Source organism: Scatophagus argus, chromosome 24 (genome assembly GCF_020382885.2).
Source record: "Scatophagus argus isolate fScaArg1 chromosome 24, fScaArg1.pri, whole genome shotgun sequence".
NCBI classification, from domain to species: domain Eukaryota; kingdom Metazoa; phylum Chordata; class Actinopteri; family Scatophagidae; genus Scatophagus; species Scatophagus argus.
Window position 1 is genome coordinate 4,368,045 of NC_058516.1, and position 19,313 is coordinate 4,387,357.

Sequence of the window (19,313 nt, forward strand, 5' to 3'; positions counted from 1 at the left end):
TGAGAACAAAAATACTTACTTATACTTAAATAGACAAATATACTTACCTCGCCATAGCGGCACCTTCACTTACCACACAAATCACCGGAGCACAAGACCAAGACCCCACCGACTAATAAACACGTGACACAGCTGCACAGGTGTCCCAACATGGGATGGTTAGGCTAATTTCTGCATGGCTTTCATCACACCAGTGAGGGTTTCCTCCTCGAAACATGCACGCTGGCTTTATTGGCCACTTACGTGGCCGCTTCGTGTGAGTGAGTGCTTGCTTGTCTGTCTTCGCGTGTCGGCGCTGCGACTGACTAGCAACCGGTCCACGGTGCACCCCGCCTCTCGCCCTAAACACTTTTAGTATTGCTAACTACGCTAAAAGAACAATGATGCGGCGCACGCTACAGCACACATACATACCTTGTTGGCGGAAACACAAACCCTCGCACAAGAACGGGGACAGGACTCCTGGCAGCCACCGGCGTTCACCTGCGGCCACACTAGCGTTAGCCACCTGATAGCATCGATCGTACTGCAAAGACAGAAGACAGAAGACACTTACCGCAGCCAACAAACGTAGCAGTGCGCGCAGGGGCCATGGAGCCGCACGCAAGCAGTCGCCCTACAACACAAGAACAATGTCTTAAGCGCAGTAACAAAACACAATGCAGCACGCGGACTCACCTGCCGGGACAAACGACCTCCGACCCGGAAATGACGCGCAAAGAGAGAATTGGTGGGAGGACTACCGCTTTTATACTGGCCCGCCTCATTAGCGGCCACATGCGGCCCATTACGAGCAGCGGCAAATTACATGGAGGATAAGCACCTCCAGGCTTCAACCTGAGGAACAGCAGCTCCATCAGCTGCTCGTCTCACTGGAACCCTTTAATGCTTTCATACCATTATTTCACATCAACATGTGAACCTTCACTTGTTTCCTCACAGCTCCAATTAAAACTCATCAACATAACTTGCAACTTATGTTAAAAAATACTTAGATATTTGTCAAGGTTTGAATTTATGTCAGACCACATATTTTTTTTTAACTCCGTGCCTCCAGTTTATAAAGCAGGTCTTCTCTCTGCCAATATGATATCATATCAGCACAGCCGTGTATTCATACTGACGTTACATCTTTCATATGCTTTGTATTGAGCTATTCAAGAATTCGACCACTAGAGGGAGTGCCAGCATCTCTTTTCTTTCTTCTTCTTCTTTTTTTTTTTTACATACACAGAGACTGTCGTGAATAAGACCCGTTTGCTTGCTGGATGTTGGAGGAACATGTAAGAGACAGGACACAGAGACAGGACAGAGGGTTATGACATTATTACTGACTTTATAGCCTTTCCCTTATTGAATCTCCGTGCAGCCCTTCTAACATCTCCGTGTCCTCTCCGTTCCCTTATGAGTTTGGGATATTGGACTGACACTTATTCTCATATGACCATAAACCGTGACAAACGCATCCTTTTCCCCCGATGGGGCGTTCAACTGTGGTTGCGGCTGCAATTAAAGAGGACACGAATGACATGACGTGACATAAAGAAACAGGAAATACAACACGTTGCTCTCTTCCACAACTGTTTTTTCTGTTTTATTTACAGCCAGTAAAGGTTTCACATGTCTACTGACAGTCTAATATAGTTTTTTTTAAATCCACTTACAGAGGTCGCAATGTTATTATATTAGTAGGCCTACTAATTCTCGTTTGCAACGTCCAGTGTATACATTTCATTTTATATTTTATTCTTTGCTGAAGCGCGTGCACACACACACATATGCACACTCACTGAAGGGTACATAAATGTGGAAATCTAAATGTTAACTTGTGCATTTCCGGTGTCTATGTGTAGACCCTGGTGTCCAGCTGTGACTCCGAGTCGCTTCAGCCGGATCGGTGAATGCGCCTGGCTGTCGTTCCTCTGGTGAGGTTGCCACTGGAGACCAGGGCTTCCCCAGGCAAGAACTGAGCTCTGGTCGTCCCTGGTGTTAGCAGGACTCCTGAGCCTTCTCACCTGACGCCCCGAACGCACACAGGTGAAAGCAACAAGTTGAGACCTGACAGGAAAAGCTTCCGACGAGGTCGTCCATATGTCAGTGTTGCACGCGCTCACGGTTGGTCCGTCGGTGGCGTCGGGTCATCGGGAGGGCCGGTGAGAGAAGGAGGCGTCCTGAGAGGAAGTGTATCTGCGCTGTAGTCGACAAACCTATGGAGGACACACACATACACGCTGCTTTTTCCCCTGAGGAGACTGACCGCACATTACCAAATCATATTAATGCTCATATAAGTACTCTGTCTTACTTAGAGGAAAAGGCTGCCAATTCATAGACAGAAAACACCCCCGAGAGTGAAAGCTGACACACCTCAGAGGCAAAACAGATTTAAAACAGTGACAAGTGACGACACTGTGTACCAAGACAAACGGTGCAATTAAAGGGGGCGTATAAGCTGGACTGGGTCGCATCACGTACGTCTAAATCTGTCATTTAGATTGCATTTAATGTCGTTCCTTAGTTGCTACTAGCTGTAAACCACTGATTAACTGCAGTGATAACAACGTTAACAGACCAAACAGCAAATCAAACACAACAGCTAAGTTATTCACTGGCCAATTGGGCTAAAAACTCAATAAATCATTATTTCACAGCGCAAGTGAAGACAGCCACAGGGCCCTTTGCCTCCGTATGGCTTGGATTCTGCACGCACCAAATGTATACACTTAAGGTATATAATAGTTCTACAGCAAAGAAGGAATTTCTGAGGATACGTTTCTGTGGAGTGTGTGGATGAATAGTAAAACAGTATAATAGTCAAAGCTACATCAGTGCAGCGAACTGCCTTAGTTCAAATTAGTTTTATTTTAAAAACAAACAAACAAACAAAAAAAAACAAAACAAAACACAGAACTATTGAAATGTGGTCATTATGTATTTTTTGGCCATCTCTAAAACCTGAAGGAGAAAAATAATCTCAGCACTAGTTCAAATCCTTCCATGGACTGGACAGATAACTGACATTGTAAGTACACAAAAGCCACTTTTCACTTTCTTAACAAGTACAATAAACAAGTGCTTGCACTTTTGGGTCCCACACTGGTGCATCATGGGAATTTGGGAACCTCTTAGGTTGCTGTTGTCATTATGAAGGCACTCTTACTGTCTTCTTGAGTGAATCAGAGGAGAAATACTGTCAGAAAGCAGCACAGCTCGGTGCTGCACTCGGTCATAGAGTTTAGTTCTGATCTACCTGCGCACAGCGTAGTCACCGCCAAGAGAAGGCTGCTTGGACAGACATTTTGAGGTAATCCCATCAAAATTCTTCCATGTCACGAGTCCTGTGATCACCTCCTGCGGTCGGTGAGGAAAAAAAGAAGTTGGCAACAGAATGATAATCGCAGCGCATAAACATCACACTCAGTTATTACAAAACTGTAATAACTGACAGCTTTCCAAAGAATCTCACAGACTGCAAATTTCTGAGAAGAAGTTACCGTGCGGTCCAGAAACTTCTTCTGAGTGTGTGTTGTCATGCCACACGCGCTGCCTTCAGGGATCGTATACCTGCATAAGGAAGCACCTTCTTCCTCAGTATCTGGCTTTGGTCAGGGGAAAATCAAGTCCACGGCCGACTCATTGAGGTTGTTACCTGGGCAGAGGGCAGAGGTAGAACTCTAGGTCGCTTTCCAGGTATTTTGGGGTCGGTGTGTACGTCTGCAGGCCCGGAGCTGGGTTCTAAAGCATATGATGAGACAAACGGACACAAAAGCAGCTCAAGTACGCTTTCATACCGACATGCGTCATTTCTCCTGCAGGAAAAATGGCCTTACAAAGATTCTGAGTGGATTTGCTGGAACGGGTCTCAGCAGAGCGTCAGGGGCTCGGAAGGTGAGACTGACAGCCTCCGCTACGTTGTCTTGCTGCAGTTTGTCCCGTGCTTTGGGCTCCCCTCCTGTGGCAGATTGGGCTCCGTCTTCGTCGGGAACCAGGTCATCCTAAAGAGTGATGAACAACACAGTAAAAGAAATGTTAAAATGATGGGGTAAAGCAGAATGGATGTCTGGTGTATGCTATGAATGTGAGTAGTTGGCTCTAATGTGGGCTACTTGTGCGTGCTCTCATCCGGGTTCTGCATTGTTACCAGAGCTCCGGTGCGAAGTGGTCTGGCCAGAGAAGCGGGGATGTAAGACCTAAACGCCTCCCAGGATGACACAGGTTGGTAGCCCATAAGCTTGTAGTGCTGAGGAACCTACGGTCGCAAAACCGCACAAGAAATGATGAGGCTCCGATAGCATCAGAACAGAGAAACGGATGGAGAAATGATGCACATCAACAGAGATGAGGCGCCCACAAGGCTCACTTATTTCAGTTTGGTATGAACCGAGCTTATTGGATGTGTTAAGCCACAGGGCTTCTTCTCGGTCTCCTTAAGACAAAACAATATTGTCTTCTTTTCCTCCATTCAGATGGACCGACACAGAGTTGAAGTGATGGAAAGTGTGATCAAATAAGCATACTTTCATACACATTATACATATATCCATACTGTATACACATTATGTCACACTGTATGTTAATTCTGTCTTCTAGTCGGTGCTGGAGAAAGTATTCAGATCATTTCACTTTTCCTGTAAGAAAATGCCCCCTGTGACTGATATATGATTATGCATAAAATTAGTAGGTTGTTATGTTGTTATGTTACACAACATTGAACTACTTTAGGCAGTGCAGTTCATTTATTTGGCTTACTGGGTCCCAAACTGGGGGTCAACCCCCAAAGTTTTCTTTTACAGATTTGCATTTCTCTAATCACCACACTCATTCTAATTAAACCACGTAAGAAGTTCAGAGGGGAAATGTCTCTATATTGGAGCAGCTGACATCTCATAAACAAGTTGGTGACATAAACTGAAAAATTTCAAACAGTAAAAAGCACAGACACAGAAGTATATAGTGGAATAAAATGGATACTCGGTTAAAATACATGTGCGTCACCATATAGTAACTGTGTACTTTATTACTTCCACCACCGCTTATAAGAATGATGTTCAGATGACCACATGATGCAGTCAGTGCCTACTTGAAGCTTGAAGAAAGGCATACGTGTTGTCACAGTCACATCAATAGGATCCACAGCTACTGTCACCAGATTACCAGGAGCCTAGAAATATCAAGGAGACAAATGGCATTATTATTTATTCAGCTAAACACAGAGGCCAAACTGAAAGATTTAATCAAAGTGCAGGGAGCCTCTTCTTTTATTGTTAGTCATTTATTTATTCACTGAACAAACCCAATGAAAACAAAATAAAAATTAAAAGTTGTTCCATGTGCGGGACAAGAGCGAGCACGCTTAGATAGTTTTGTTTCCCAAAACAAGATAAACTGGTGTGCAAAGAAGCGGTTGTTGACAGACTTCTGAATGTATCAGACAATAACAACTTGCTGTGTGCTGTAACTGTGATTTTTACACTTTTGTCAGGTATGTATCACACTCACCAGAGGATGAACTTCAGCAGAGAAAGTGGGAAAAGCGAACGGAAAGCGTCTATCCGGTGAGATCTTCAAATCACCTGTCATCTGCCCTACAACTGACAAAAGTGAGCCAATTAAAACGTGAACAAAGTTCATTTGTACGGTCAGTGAGGCATGTATGGCATGCATGTGTGCTCTTAAAAAACTCATAATCACCAGAAGCAATTTCATTTCTCTCCTCTAGCTTCTGTGGACCATCTGACAGTCTCTTCAAACGGGTCAGTCTCCGGTTCACGCGACATCGGATCACTACCTGAAAGGGAGATAAGAGTACAGACTGTGACTGCTTCCATACCGGTCATTCACATCCGCCTCTTCCGCTCCCGTGTCAGGCTTCTGACGAAGAGTTTGCGCTCGTTCCGATCGCGACCGGCCGAGCCGAGGGACGTACATAATACAACAGTATTCGCAGTGATGTTGTAATAGTAATGTTTGACCGTTCTGTTTCTCACATTGTCACACGAGGACAAACTAATACGTAATATGTATTTGTATGTCTAAGAAAATTGTCATGCGTGTGTGCATTTATGTACAAATTTACAGTACTTGGATGTGTGTACCTTGCGTGCTGCCTGCTGGAACAGTGTCAGGGCTCTTCGTCTCAGTTCCCACTGAAAACTGGAGTAAAACTGGAAGAAAGGGGTTCCTTCACAGGCCTAGAAGATGATAGAGACATTCATAGCTACCTTTCACTCACCCGGCGTCATTACATTCAGTGCGTGCGGAAAGGAATGTGAATTGAAACTTGAGGAGTTTTCAAATTGGAGTATTTAAATGGCAAAACATACGATGGTAGTTAAAGTGAATGCTAGACGGAATGACATTGCAGGAGAGCTATGTGGTTTAATCCCAGACCGCTGAGAGCAAGTTTTTTGTTTTTTTTTTAGAGGCATCTCCAACAGTATAGGTTCACCTTTCCTGCTTCACAAAGCACTCGACTCCAGGAAAGAGTAGGTTTTCCGGCAGCAAAGTCTTCCTTTTGACTTGCATCTCCCGTTTTTACCTACAGCAAAATTAGGAAGCACAGTAGAGTGTCAGACTTTGAAAACCAGACTTCCTCTACATTAAACAATTCTGCAAAAGTAAGAATACTGGTGAGTGCGCTTCCGCTCCGTGCCCACGCTGAGTGAGAAGTCTTACCATGTATTCATGTAGTGCAATCTCTCTCTCCTCCGCCACCAGCCTCCTGGTGTGCTCGGACACGGGGTCCTTACCGAGGTGAACCTGCCTGAATGAAATTTATTTTTTGTTTTAATTAAATTGTCGTTTTGATGAAAAAAGCATAAAATACACAATAACAAATATAAGACTATATACCATTACATAACCAAACTCAAACATGGTACAATATATAGTAGTGTACCATAGTATTTCTTGTCCCTGTAAGCACTTTACTCAAATGTGATGTGCTTCATTATTTAAATGTCTATTTTAAGTTCCAGTGTATGGACTGCACCTGTATGACGAGTGGAAAAACTGCTTTCTCCAGTAACATTGCTTAGTATTGCGACAACAGTGCGACTTGTGATAAACAAACACTGAAGTGACATTATTAGCTCTTTTCACTTCCTCAGCCATTGTGCTACGTGATCTCTCAGTCACCAACTTCACACCAACTATTATATATATGATTTGATTGGCCAAATGGTGTGAATGTGTGGACCAGGTATCCCAGGCTGATATCTGATAAGACAAACGCTTGTATGCTGACTGTGAATGCACGGTGCAAGGAAATAAAATGATTTTTTTGTGATGTTTTGTGATGTGTTTATCATTGTATATCTTGATGATAATGAAAATATAATTGACAATAATAAGTACAAGAAATACAAATGGAACCATGCAAGCATTCATAGGTTTTTGAATTGAAATTTGGTATTTTAGCTTGACTTACCATCTGACCTGGTTGGCTTGCTCCTCCTTAACATTTTGCTGAACCTTTTTTGTGAAGAGTGCCTCCTTCATCCGCCTGTTTTGTAGACCAACCATACTGCCACAGGACATGGCTGACATGGAGGGGACACCGGCAGAAAATGACAGGAAACATACCTTAAACAAAACGCACTTAATTCATAGCAACAAGTTCCAAAAGATGCTGTGCAAGAGGAGAACGTAACAGGAGCCTAATACCCCAATGTGGTTGATTTATAAAACAGGCTCTGAGGTAGTGGCATGTATGCCATAAAAACTCCTCAACTGTTGTGTTGTATCTACCTTCCCTCAGGTCTTTGGAGCTGATTTTATCGCTGCCTTGGATCAGTATCTTTGCCACCCCTGCAGTGGTACAGGCATCCGCTAGAGGCTTCGGTCCAGGCTGAAAACTAGCCTGATCTCTCAACGTCTGGAGGACAGGTGAATAACGGCAAGGAATGAATGATAACACATACCACTGCACAAATTCATCAGCATTACAAAAGAAAGCACTAAAGAACGGTTGTAACGTTGACAAGAGATGTCTTCCTTAAATAAAAGAAACAAGCAAAAAAAAAAAAAAAAAAAAAAAGGGTGGAAACTAAATTAAAAATATTCCGAAATGAACCATCTTTCATAAAAGAGTGGGAGGGGGCTGTGCAAAGAAAATCGTGTTCTTTCCTCCTTTGTCTCCTTTAACAACAACACTGAAACAGACTAATATCTTGTTGATATAAAGATGTATTCATATAAAGATGTTTCCATTTGCCATGAAGGAGTGAGAGCTTCTCCTAATGAATTCAGTAACCCTCTTCGTAAACCACCCACCAACTATTATTTCACTGCTTTTCAGTTCAGCTGAAATAGCGCCAAATCGCAACAAAAGTTCTCTCATGACACTTTCCGAAGAGAGAAAATCATGACCAAACTTTTAACTTTACATATTAGTAAATGAGAGAAAAATCTAACACTACCTTCGATTTGTCAGCCTCCTTGGTCGTCCTGTGTTTGGCTTTATTTCGAGATGGCACTTGGGTGGCAGGTGAAGGTCTTTTGTTTTCTGCAGGCACTGCAGTGACGACATGACCCCACTTTCTTCCCAGTTCACTATCATGCAGAAAAATAAACATATAACATTGTTTTACTCATGACAGAATTTTGACATTTGAGATTGCCCAGTCAATACTGGTAGAACAATTTCAATAATTTCCTGCAGGGTCAATAAAGTTCTTATCTTATTTTATCTCTTAGAGAAACAGCATGGCTCACCGGGGGCATTGATGACCACAAAGTGGACTCAACACTTCACTGACACTGCGTCAATAAGGGTGTCACATTAAAAGATGTCACCAAGATTTACAAGGTGAATTTATGGATTTATTGCAATATTAGATTAGAGTAGAGTTAGAGTAATTAGCTTGGTGGAAAAAACACAGAGTCCTTCAAGATACTACAATCTGTTTATTTTAAGGCACATCCATCTTGATACTACCAAGCTATGAATTCATGAATTGTCAACTTTGGGCCGAGATAACGCCGAGACAGTGCAGTGGCTGAAGCTACTGCTGTGTGATGGATGGCGACCTCTTTCTCATGAGAACAGAACCATCACACAAGGCCGTCTTCTTTTTTTTGTCCTCACATAAACTACTAAGTCTGGTAGTTAGTTTAAGCACAAAACCAGAGAAGAGTTATCTTTATTAGAAAGCAATAAGTCCTCTCATGAAGACAAACTAAGGCAGAACTTTATTAAAGGCCCAACCTGAAATATTTTAACATTATTATGTAACATTAACATGTGGTGGAGCTTTGGCTTGTGATGTACTGCCAAATACACTTGTCTCATTGTACAGCTGAACATATAGCGAGCGCAAAAGAACGAGGTGTGTTACAGTACAGTAGAAAACATAACACCACCCCCCTCCAAGACATAATTACTGCTGGCTCCTGGCAACATAGTGAAAGCGGAGATAATGGTACCTGTCTCACCTGTGCACCTTTAATGCCCATGGTGAATCTAGACATAAGTCCCAAAAACCATTACACATTTTATACATTGTTGGCATTAAAGTTTTAAAAGTAAGTGAATGTGTCAATAAAATCACATTATCTTTTTGGCAGCTTTTAGTGTTGAACGGAGTTTTCAACTAAACAATTAACTGCTCTGCTTACTTGAGGGCCAGGTGAGGTAAGCAGCTCCCAGTGATGGTGCAGAGGTAGGGTTTGGTGTTGAACTGCGAGATGATCAACTGGATGGTGACCTGAGAAGTCTCATACTGGAAAGGACTAAAGGTCACAACGATGTTCACTTCACCACTGGCTGGTATCACACCTGGAAGAGCAAGAGGGATGGATGCAGTAATACACGGCTTCAACTGACTAAAGATACCGTCAGCAATGTGCTGCCAATGAGACTGTGTGAAGAGCAGTCAGCAAAGCAAGCAGAACATGCTCCAGTTAATGGGATAAATGTGCGGGACAAACAACAGAAACTGTTAACTATGGATAAACAGTTAAAATAGTTAAAAGCAATTGAATGCATGACTGTTTATCCGGTGCTCTACGACAATGCTCGCAGTTAGCTACAAGTACTGTAATAAATAAATTGGCGAAACATCGGGTTTCTGTCATGCAGTGGTATTAGTAAAAGTGTAAAAATAAACCCATCTGAAATTAAGTAATTTAACAAGTTTTAATTGAAGACAATTTTCTGCAGATTTAATTCAGGGTTACCTGTGAGGGGATGAATGGAGAAGGCCTCGTGGGGCTGAATAACGTTCACCTCAAACTCAAAGTCAGTGGGGCAGCTGCACCTCAGAGGAATAACATGGCGAACACTAGCGACAGATGGAGAGACAGATGAGATGATTTATGTTTAGGATTTGATACCAGTAGGTGAAAATAAGCATGTTTGGTTGTATGGAAGAATACAAAGAAACATGCAGACAGGAAGTCAAAACACAGTCCGCTGAGGATCCCAACGCACGCGTGTGCTGTACCTTTGTCCGAGTGCTACAGCCGATAGGTCGATGCGAGAAGGGATGTGCAAGTCATCGATGACAGGGTAAGCATGAACTGGAACGAGCAGATTCTCTTCCCCCTGAGAGTGGAGTTAGGATGAAGGAACAAGGCAGAGAGAAAACACAAGGGAGAACATATGGAGAGGGTGAAAGAGAAAAAATAGAGAGGTAAAAATAGGAATGTATCATCAAAAGGGATACATTAAAGCAGCTAGAAATGGTCTCTCTTTGTCGTCCAACTGTTTGTCAGACTGTATGACTGCATGTTACTTGAGCTAGCATTAGCTGGGTCTTTCCATTGATGGATAACATCGCAGATGACTCCAAGTCAAACAGAAGTAGAGTGAACGCGGCTGTTGCATCCTAACCTTGCAGTGAACCCGAATGCAGTCGTAGAAGTAACGCCACTCGTCAGGACGGAATCTGACCTTCAGCGTGTAGGCGAGGCCCGGAATGAGTCGGTACTTCAGAGAAAACACACGGTTGGATCTTCAGAAACCACACTGATTGCACTAACGGACAAGTGGAGTCATAATATTATATTCAGATCAGCAATTTGTCATGGAAAACAAAAACATACCTTTTTGTCATAAGATGTTTGGAAGTGCTTCGTTTGGGTGGGAATGATGTGAATATTCATGACTTCAGATGAGATGTTGATTAGTTTCTGAGGGAGAGGAAGAGGAGAGGAAAGAATAATTCATTTCCATCCAAGCATGCACACTTGAGAAAACCATTTCCATGCTCTTATATCCAGTCTACTCCATCAATGGCTGTTTAATGAAATCAGATTTATCCTTGATGAAAACCAAATGAGAGGAAATTGTTTAGGGATAGGATTTTATTTTGGCTATTTTAACACTTTACTGCCATGTTTTTATTAAATTGATCTGCTTTTGGTGGCTGCCTAAAGTTTACTGGCTCACCTTTACTACACAAGGAAATTCCTTCTTCGAGAAACACTGGATTAGAAATTTCACCTCTGTGCTTAAGGTAAGCTAATGTAAGCTTATTCCAAAAATAAAAATGTACAATAGTTAAGTTTGTCTACAAAGAGCAATGTTGGGGCAGGCCTGTCAAACTGTGGAGGCTGCGCCCCTTGTCTCTGCACCCATTGTCTGTTTTTTGTTGTTCTTATTTACTTACCTTTCACTTACTTGTATAAAAATTTAATTTTTAACAAAAACCCAACAATCAATACATTATCATTGTTCATTGCATCCTGTTAACGGGACTGTGGAAAATAAACAGTCCAAGAATTCAGAAGCTTTGGCTTCCTCACCAGGATCTTTATGTAATCCTTCTCCAGCTCAAACCCACTGAAGTGAAGCACTGGTGGCTCTGCTTGGATCAGGCTGTTACTTTTCAGTTTGGCATAGATTTCTAGAAGGGGAAAAAAATAACAATTACTGAAATTGCATAAACTTTTTGCATAACAGAGAACTGTTTGCATGCAGGCTTTTCAATAAAGAGGTTTTCCACTCATATGATTCAAACAACCGAAAATAAATAGCAATGTAAACCCCACTCTTCTCATCATTGTAACACAACTAAGGCAATGGGCTCTTCTGCCTTCACTACATAAACTGGTTGCTACAGTGTACACATTGTCTGTTGCTGTTGGCAGTATGAAAATGATATTAACGCTCAAAGGGTTTCAGAGGTCATGCTTAATACATACTTGATTGCAGTAGATGATTGGGAATGTTGGCTCTGTTCCTCGTCTCCTCTACCAGCTGGCCCAGAGGCAGAGGAGTTCCCCTCCGCAGAGGCTCGGAGGGAATCTGCGGGCCGGAGAGGGCCACCTCCATCCTGGCAAAAGGTCAGCTATGAGAGAAAAGACAGAAAGCTGCAGGAGGACAGTGAAGGAGAGAGAGGCATGTTGGGAAATATTAGGCTGGTAAGTCTGTGAATTTATAATCTGAGCACAAAAGGAAAAACATGGAGGTGCAGCAGACTGTTTTCATGTGTAGGGTTAATTCAGTGACTTCACTGGGATAGTTAAAGGTTTTTATAAATGTACTGTCATACTGCAATAATGAAGATGCTGTATAGAGTAGGAGTATCACATTCCCTCCACGGTTGCAATATGTCTGCTGTTTGCATATCAACTAGTCTAAAAAAGAATGAGTACTATGTTTGTGTTCAGTCACATATTTTGGTGAAACCATCCGATTTCAGCGTCACCTTTTGAAATGATTTCATAAAAAGACGTAGACAGCTGTTTACATTAGAAAGTGACTACATATTCACTTCTGGGGAACACTAATTACTAGACGCTCAACAAACGTTAGCAAGTAGGCTAATATTAGCAAATAATTCGAACACGAGCTGCTAGCTTAAATTTTACTAGCGTTAACTTTATATTTTAGTCTTAGCATCTCCTCATTTAAAACCTTTCCAATCATAGATGTTCCAAACTTACTTACTTATGGTTTAGACAATGGTGTTGCCTTTAATTGCTCAGATAAAACGGCCATATTTCACCTATTTGCAGAGCATTTTGTTTGGACACTTTCTCTCGTTGATGCCAAGGACCCACTTTCAAACACTGCCGTTGCTATAGTGACGCTAGTGTTCCGAGAGGCGGGGCCAACCTGCTGTGAGCGAATACCATTTGCTTGCTTCCTGCGTCACTAAATTGCGTCACTAAATTGCGTCAAATCACCCAAATAAGACCAGAAGCCACCCGTGCCACCTTCAAAATAAAAACTTAAACTACAAATATTGTTTATTGCGTGGCTTGTTATTATTTGTTTGAACATATACAATGAAAATATATCCTGTAATTTGATATTGTTATACACTCTTTTACTTTAACTGGATATAATTACAGTTTTCACAATAATGCGGAGAATTTTCGTGTAGTTCTGACATTATTTTGAAAGTCACGACAAGAAGTTTCCATTTCATTATGTTCAATTCAATTTAATTTATTTATATAGCGCCAATTCATAACAGAAGGTATCCCATGACACTTTCCAATTAGAGCAGGTCTAGACCAAACTCTTTAATTAAGTTGTAATACAGAGAACCCAACAGATAGACAGATAGAGACGGAGAGGGAGGTGGGGCGTGAGAGAAGGAGCACACAAGCAGAGACGCATAGCAGCAGTAATAATACAGAAATATTGGAATTGTAGATAGTGATAATGATAATGAAGCACAAAGACTCCAGGGAAGAAGTTGGATTAGTGATATGCATTAATGGGACATAAATGTGTGCAGAAGAAGAGGGAGAGGAAGAAAGAGCTCAGTGCGTCATGGGAGGGCCAAATGTGTTGCCCAAATATGAAACATATGAGACAGACTTTCATTTCCACATTTGCATGTTACAATGTTATCGTAATCACAAATCACAACCACTACTAGTTATTATTAGTGTCTAGTCTAATATCAGAATTTCACACACTGCCCAGTGCTGTCAAGAGTCTCAGGACAGGCCTTTTTGTAAAAAAAATCTTTTTTTCACTTTTCAGATTTAGACAAAAAGAGTTAACCCTCCTCCAGTCTAAAACAACCAACACTGAATTAAGTGTACGTGGAATTAAATTTTATCAAATTTTATTTTGCTAACAATATGAAATGGAGTCCATGTTGTTGCCATACTCCACAAACAAAATTGTTTACCTCTGCATTACTGCAGGGATAATCCATAACACAACATCTATGACACACACTAACACACGCAGCTATGGCTCATAGCAAATCACTTGGTTAGTTAAAAGTTCTTTTTTCACCTAAAAGGAGGATTTTTTTTCACTCAGTTTTATTCATCTGTTGCTGGGCAGCAATAGTGACAGAATAAAGGACAGCACCTTCACCTGGATCCTGGCAGTGGCTCTGCCTGTGTTCACTGGGGGGCTGCTGTGTCTGGTTCTGTTGCCCGCTCGCTGGATCTGGTCCGGGTCTCTTCTGAAAATTTCTCCTTCCTTGACGGTCTAAACACCACCACTCCCCACCTCCACCGAGTGAGGGCAGTGTATACATGTGTGTGTGTGTCTGGGTTGACTTACTGTGTATTCAGCCTGGAATGAGTTTCTGGCGTTCTTGTTGGTGACATCACACACACTCTGTAGCAAAACATTACTACGCATAAGATTTAAAATGTTAAAATGGTATTTGATATTACAGTGATATCTTTGATATTTTACAGAAGTGCTTTCATAATTTATGACTTAAACACTTTTGACAAGCTCTCAATTTCACTACATCTCATCTCTGTACTTCATCTGACTGTCATAAACCTACAAATGTGACTATATATAAAAATAGGGGGATGGATGGATGGATTTACTGTCATTTCAAAACTATTAATCTCTATCCTGTGACAGCTTTTACGTCCCACTTTTCTTTCAAGCTTTGCTAAAACACTGGACTGTGCTGTTTTACAACTGATGATTTATATCATATAACAATGTTGTCAAATCAAACATAAAAGCCTGTAATTTACACAATCTGTCATCTCTGAATCTCTGAATTTAATTGAAATATGTTTGTTTGCATTACTACCATGCAAAAACTGACAAATTAATTAATTGTGAAGTCAGATAAGAATGCACTACAAATACTCAACATCACACTATTCTGAATTGTGCCTTTTTACTCAGACTCACCCATAAGGCAGGCTTTCTCAATTGTCTTTCTCAGGCTTGTGAAGCCAGCCTGCAAATCATAACATTTACAAAAATGATTATGAAATGGCAAGATATGAATGGGCACAGCATTATGAAATACACTCTTCCTTCCTGGAATTGTTTGCAAATATCATTGATTTTTGTTGTAAAATGGTTCAGACAGGGTTCAACAGACTCACTGGCAGCGGGACTCAACACAGAATCGACTGTTTTAAATAGGATTCTGGGATTACAACTATTTGTTGCGATGAGCTCAGATAAATAGTGATTTCTAGCTTCAACACTACGTTGATAAGTAAACATTAAGATTTTTAAAGAGACCAGAGATGTGCTTCCTCTGTCTAGGAATTCCTGCCCATAAATGTCAACGTCTTTGACAGTCTGATTGAGGCACAAAAGAAAGGAAAGAAAAGGAAATGTTCAAGAAATAAAGAAACTCTTTCAATAGAGAACAGGTTTATGATTATGAACACAGACAGCCACTGTGGACAACTATAATCCCATTGTTTTTGAGTTAAAGTGCGGTTTTGGACTACATTCATGGCCTACCAGACATAATTTTAGGACAGGAACTTGTGAAACAAACTTGTGACTCTCTGGATTTAGCATCTGTAAACTTGGGCCGACCTCCATCCTGAATTCTCAGGCAGCGACTTCTTTCTCAGTCAACACAGTGTGTGTGTGTAATGTCCACACGTGACTAGATCGAGCCAGTAAAAACTTGTCCTCCTGGCAGATGAAGAGAGAGCGCTCTCAGGCCGTCGAACCTGGACAAACAGGATCCACAGTCGAGCTGCTGAGGAGGCGCAGACCCACTGCGAAGACCAACAGTAGTCCTCTGCCTTTCTTTTCCTGGTCTGGCCTCGTTCTTGTTATCATTCTCTCTCTCTGTTTTGACTCCGTCTTGCTCTCACAGTCTCATCTTTATTCCTGGTCTTTGAAATGGCACTGCCAGAACCCCCTCGACATCAACACCACGTGAAGCAGGTTGAGATGAACACATCGACACTGCAGCACTGAGTTGTGAGACCTGAAGGCTGTTTCCATTTCAGGAAGTCATTTCTCAGCATAATAAAGAGCAGTATGAAATTAGCGTAACCTTTTGGGATATGTGTATGCCTTTGTATTTAAGAGCCAATCGTGTCCAGCAGGAATTTAATATCCTAAATGTCACCTTCGAAAAGCTTTAGAAGACAGTTTCTGAAAACATCTCTAGAGGGAATGTGGGAAGGACTTACACCAGACAGCACAGGTGAATAAGGAGGGGAAAACATTATAATAACAACAACAACCGCTGTTTTACAAGGAATGTAGTTTCATATGTAGAACAGCAAATGTAAACCAGACAAGAAGTTACCGTTACGTAGGATTCACATTCGAGGAATGATGTTAAATGAGACTATAAAAAATTATAGCTATTTGACAGATCCGCAGAAGACAAATAAAACTAGTTTTACTAAAATGAGCCACTAACTTCAGACATAAATACAGTCCCCCGGGCTGGCCTCGAAGTATCAACAGGAAAGATTTAGCTTCAGCTTTAACTTTAAGAAAAATGAAAGCAGTCCAAAGCTAATTCAGACTTGTCCCTGTGCTTGTGACTGACAAGCTTCTTCACTGAAGGCCATAACAACACAAATGCACACTGAAGCATCAGTGTCTCAGCCTGTGTGGCAAAAGAAGTCCAGGGTCAGTTACTCTGCTCCTCAGAGGAATGCTGGGAATTTCTTTGCACTGTCTGCTTCAGCTTTGGCTCCAGCTCAGTTTTGCTGTTTCTGGGTGCAAACAAACACACGGACATAAACTCCTACCTCGCTGCCTAGATATGTGTTTTATGTCGTGTAATGAGCACAGTGGCTTTGGCGTTATGGCTGCTGCCTATTAGTCTTAACGGTGCCTGAGAAGCTTTGGATGGAGTTAGGGTTGGTGTTTGTGTGTGAAAGTCTCGGTATCACGCCTGAGTTTGTGCTCTCAAACCTGTAACAGACAGAATCTGGGACCAGAGCACCCTGGTCTGGTTTGTGAGGCATAAAAGTGAGCCTGTTTTAAAGATATTAATGCAAATATTTTGCCAAGTGCAGAAATAAAACAGGGCTTTGTGGCTTCGTCTAACACACAAGCGGGAAGGAATTTGGCTTTTTTTGCTTTAGTCACATGCACAACAGAATATTTCTGCTCAACATCACGCTTCTGCACTTGACAAATGTTCCTGAAAACACATGACAAGACTCTCTAATGATACTTTCACAACACAAGGCCAAAATACCTGTGGTTTGGTGTTCTTCGTACTTCAAAGCCTGTGATGTCCGCTGCAAATTACCCGTGGAAGAGGTGGCTGTAAATTCTCACCCACCAACTCCAGCGTGACCTACAGAAACGGTGGAAGAAAAGGAATCCATCATTTTGTGTGAAAATGATCCCTTAATTAGTCTGGACAGCTCTGGATGGAGAGAAAAAGGACAAGATTTGGCTCATTGTCTACTTTTTCAGGTGATTATATTTCAGATTTTTTCAGATTGCCAGCCTAGACTCTAGAGAACTGAACAGGAGCTTGTTCACATTAAAAAAAATAAAAGGAAATGTGCATACACTTTTCTTGTCACTGACAGGCTTCAAAAAGTAATTACAAGAATTAATTTACTGATAAATTCATGTTGCTAAATTAGGCTAAAGAGTTAGTGTTTGTGTTTTTTGTGGAGGAGCTGATGTCCTGTGTGAGCTAGTGGGGATTCTAATAAAGCCCCAAATCCTCATTGTGCACTGGTGAGGTACAAACAAGGCCAGCACAGCTAACATTGACGTTTTTCACTTTGAAAACACACACCCGAACCCAGAATGTACGTTAAATGAGGCAAAGTCTCTGTGAGACAAATATGTTATTAATCTGTCTTATTTTTTGCCCCATTAAGTTCATTTGAGTGTGGGAATGCACAGTTCAACGCTTACATCGTGTTCAAAGCAAACATTTGTTCGATCCCCTGGACATGACTTCTTGTTGCAGGCTAAATTCTGAATCCACACCGAAATGTTCTGCTAATACTCCCAAAGGAAGTGCTATTAAACTTCTGTTTATGCTGTGTTTCAAGACGTCTGGATCCTTTTAGAACTGCAATGCAGAGGAAAATCTGGCATAATCCTGAAAGAATCATATCTTTGTACTGAAACCCTTAATATTTTATGGTCTTTTGCTGTTAAATTCACAGGACTAGTATGCTTAACATATTAATCAAAACCATTACATACTGTACCATAACTCTGCATGCTGGAATCATGACTGATTGAAAAAAAAACAAATAGTGTAGCCAGCTTTAAAAGCTTGAACACTAACATTGTTAGCAGTGCTGAACAAACCTTCAGTCTGCTAAATGACAGTGGACAGTGTGGGCGGCTGGGTGGGTGTGGTTGGAGTCACACGTGTGTCTCAAGACACCTTTCTGGTCCTGCTTAAACAGCATAAAGAAGTCAACACGGGCCCCCAGCTAGTCCATCTGAAAAACTGCATGCAAAAATGACCCAAAACTGACACAGAGTAAAAACAAATGTGCACACCAGGGCCAAAAGGTTTTAACAAGCTTCACTTAAAGCTGTAAGGACAGGCTCAAACTTTTATCATCCAGTCCAGACTGCGGACTGGATGACCAGCCGATGAGTCAGCAGCTCTTCAAACTGTGAGTAAGCTTATTTTTTAAGGGATCCAGCTAAAACTGATTAATTTACTTCCCACCATCAAACACCGGGGGTTTCCAGTCCACACATATCTGGCCTCCGTTCCAAGGGCAGCAGAAAAATGAAATGCAAGCCAAAGCATTTGGCTCCGACTTGCAGCCAAATAAATAAAACATTTGAGAGGTAGGCTCCCCTAAAGCTGTGGTATTCTCCTGTATACATGCAGAAATCTTGACAGACAGAGATTACCTTCATGCCCAAGGCCGATGAAGTGTGCGCTCAGGGTCAGATGACAAAATAGTTGACAGATATGAGGAAGAAAGAGTGTGTGTGGGGGGGGGGTGCTATAATTTGGTGCATATGCTGTGGAAAAGATAGCAGTCAGAGAGTTTAATCCTCAGTATGGATTTTATTAGAGACGACGAATGTCCTGTTTTATTACAAACAGTTACAAAAAAATCCATTAAGTCCAAACTGATTTGAAGACTCTGACAAAATTAGACATTTAGTCTTAAATCTGTCAGAAATCACCAGCATTTTGCAA

At 41.6% G+C, this 19,313-nt stretch overlaps 1 protein-coding gene across 8 annotated transcripts; it reads right to left on the minus strand.

The window, feature by feature from the left end:
* Nucleotides 1–1,568: 1,568 nt before the first annotated feature.
* Nucleotides 1,569–13,088, minus strand: cfap221 (cilia and flagella associated protein 221). 8 transcript variants are annotated; one of them, XM_046382714.1, is made up of 24 exons: nucleotides 12,954–13,088; nucleotides 12,148–12,315; nucleotides 11,749–11,849; nucleotides 11,047–11,133; nucleotides 10,835–10,930; nucleotides 10,446–10,546; nucleotides 10,180–10,283; nucleotides 9,619–9,778; nucleotides 8,421–8,553; nucleotides 7,750–7,876; nucleotides 7,430–7,541; nucleotides 6,676–6,763; nucleotides 6,449–6,538; nucleotides 6,096–6,191; nucleotides 5,692–5,788; nucleotides 5,500–5,591; nucleotides 5,081–5,161; nucleotides 4,142–4,249; nucleotides 3,831–3,995; nucleotides 3,650–3,735; nucleotides 3,495–3,564; nucleotides 3,251–3,351; nucleotides 2,115–2,207; nucleotides 1,569–2,022 (listed from the first exon to the last, which is right to left on the minus strand). In XM_046382714.1, the coding sequence occupies exons 2-24, from the start codon at nucleotides 12,275–12,277 to the stop codon at nucleotides 1,815–1,817; spliced, it is 2,526 nt and encodes an 841-aa protein (XP_046238670.1). In that variant the 5' UTR covers nucleotides 12,278–12,315; nucleotides 12,954–13,088; the 3' UTR covers nucleotides 1,569–1,814. The 8 variants fall into 8 exon arrangements, with proteins under 8 accessions (XP_046238670.1, XP_046238673.1, XP_046238671.1 ...); XM_046382717.1 differs by having other exon boundaries at nucleotides 5,500–5,585; nucleotides 12,896–13,052; XM_046382715.1 differs by having other exon boundaries at nucleotides 12,148–12,293; nucleotides 12,896–13,051.
* Nucleotides 13,089–19,313: the final 6,225 nt, after the last annotated feature.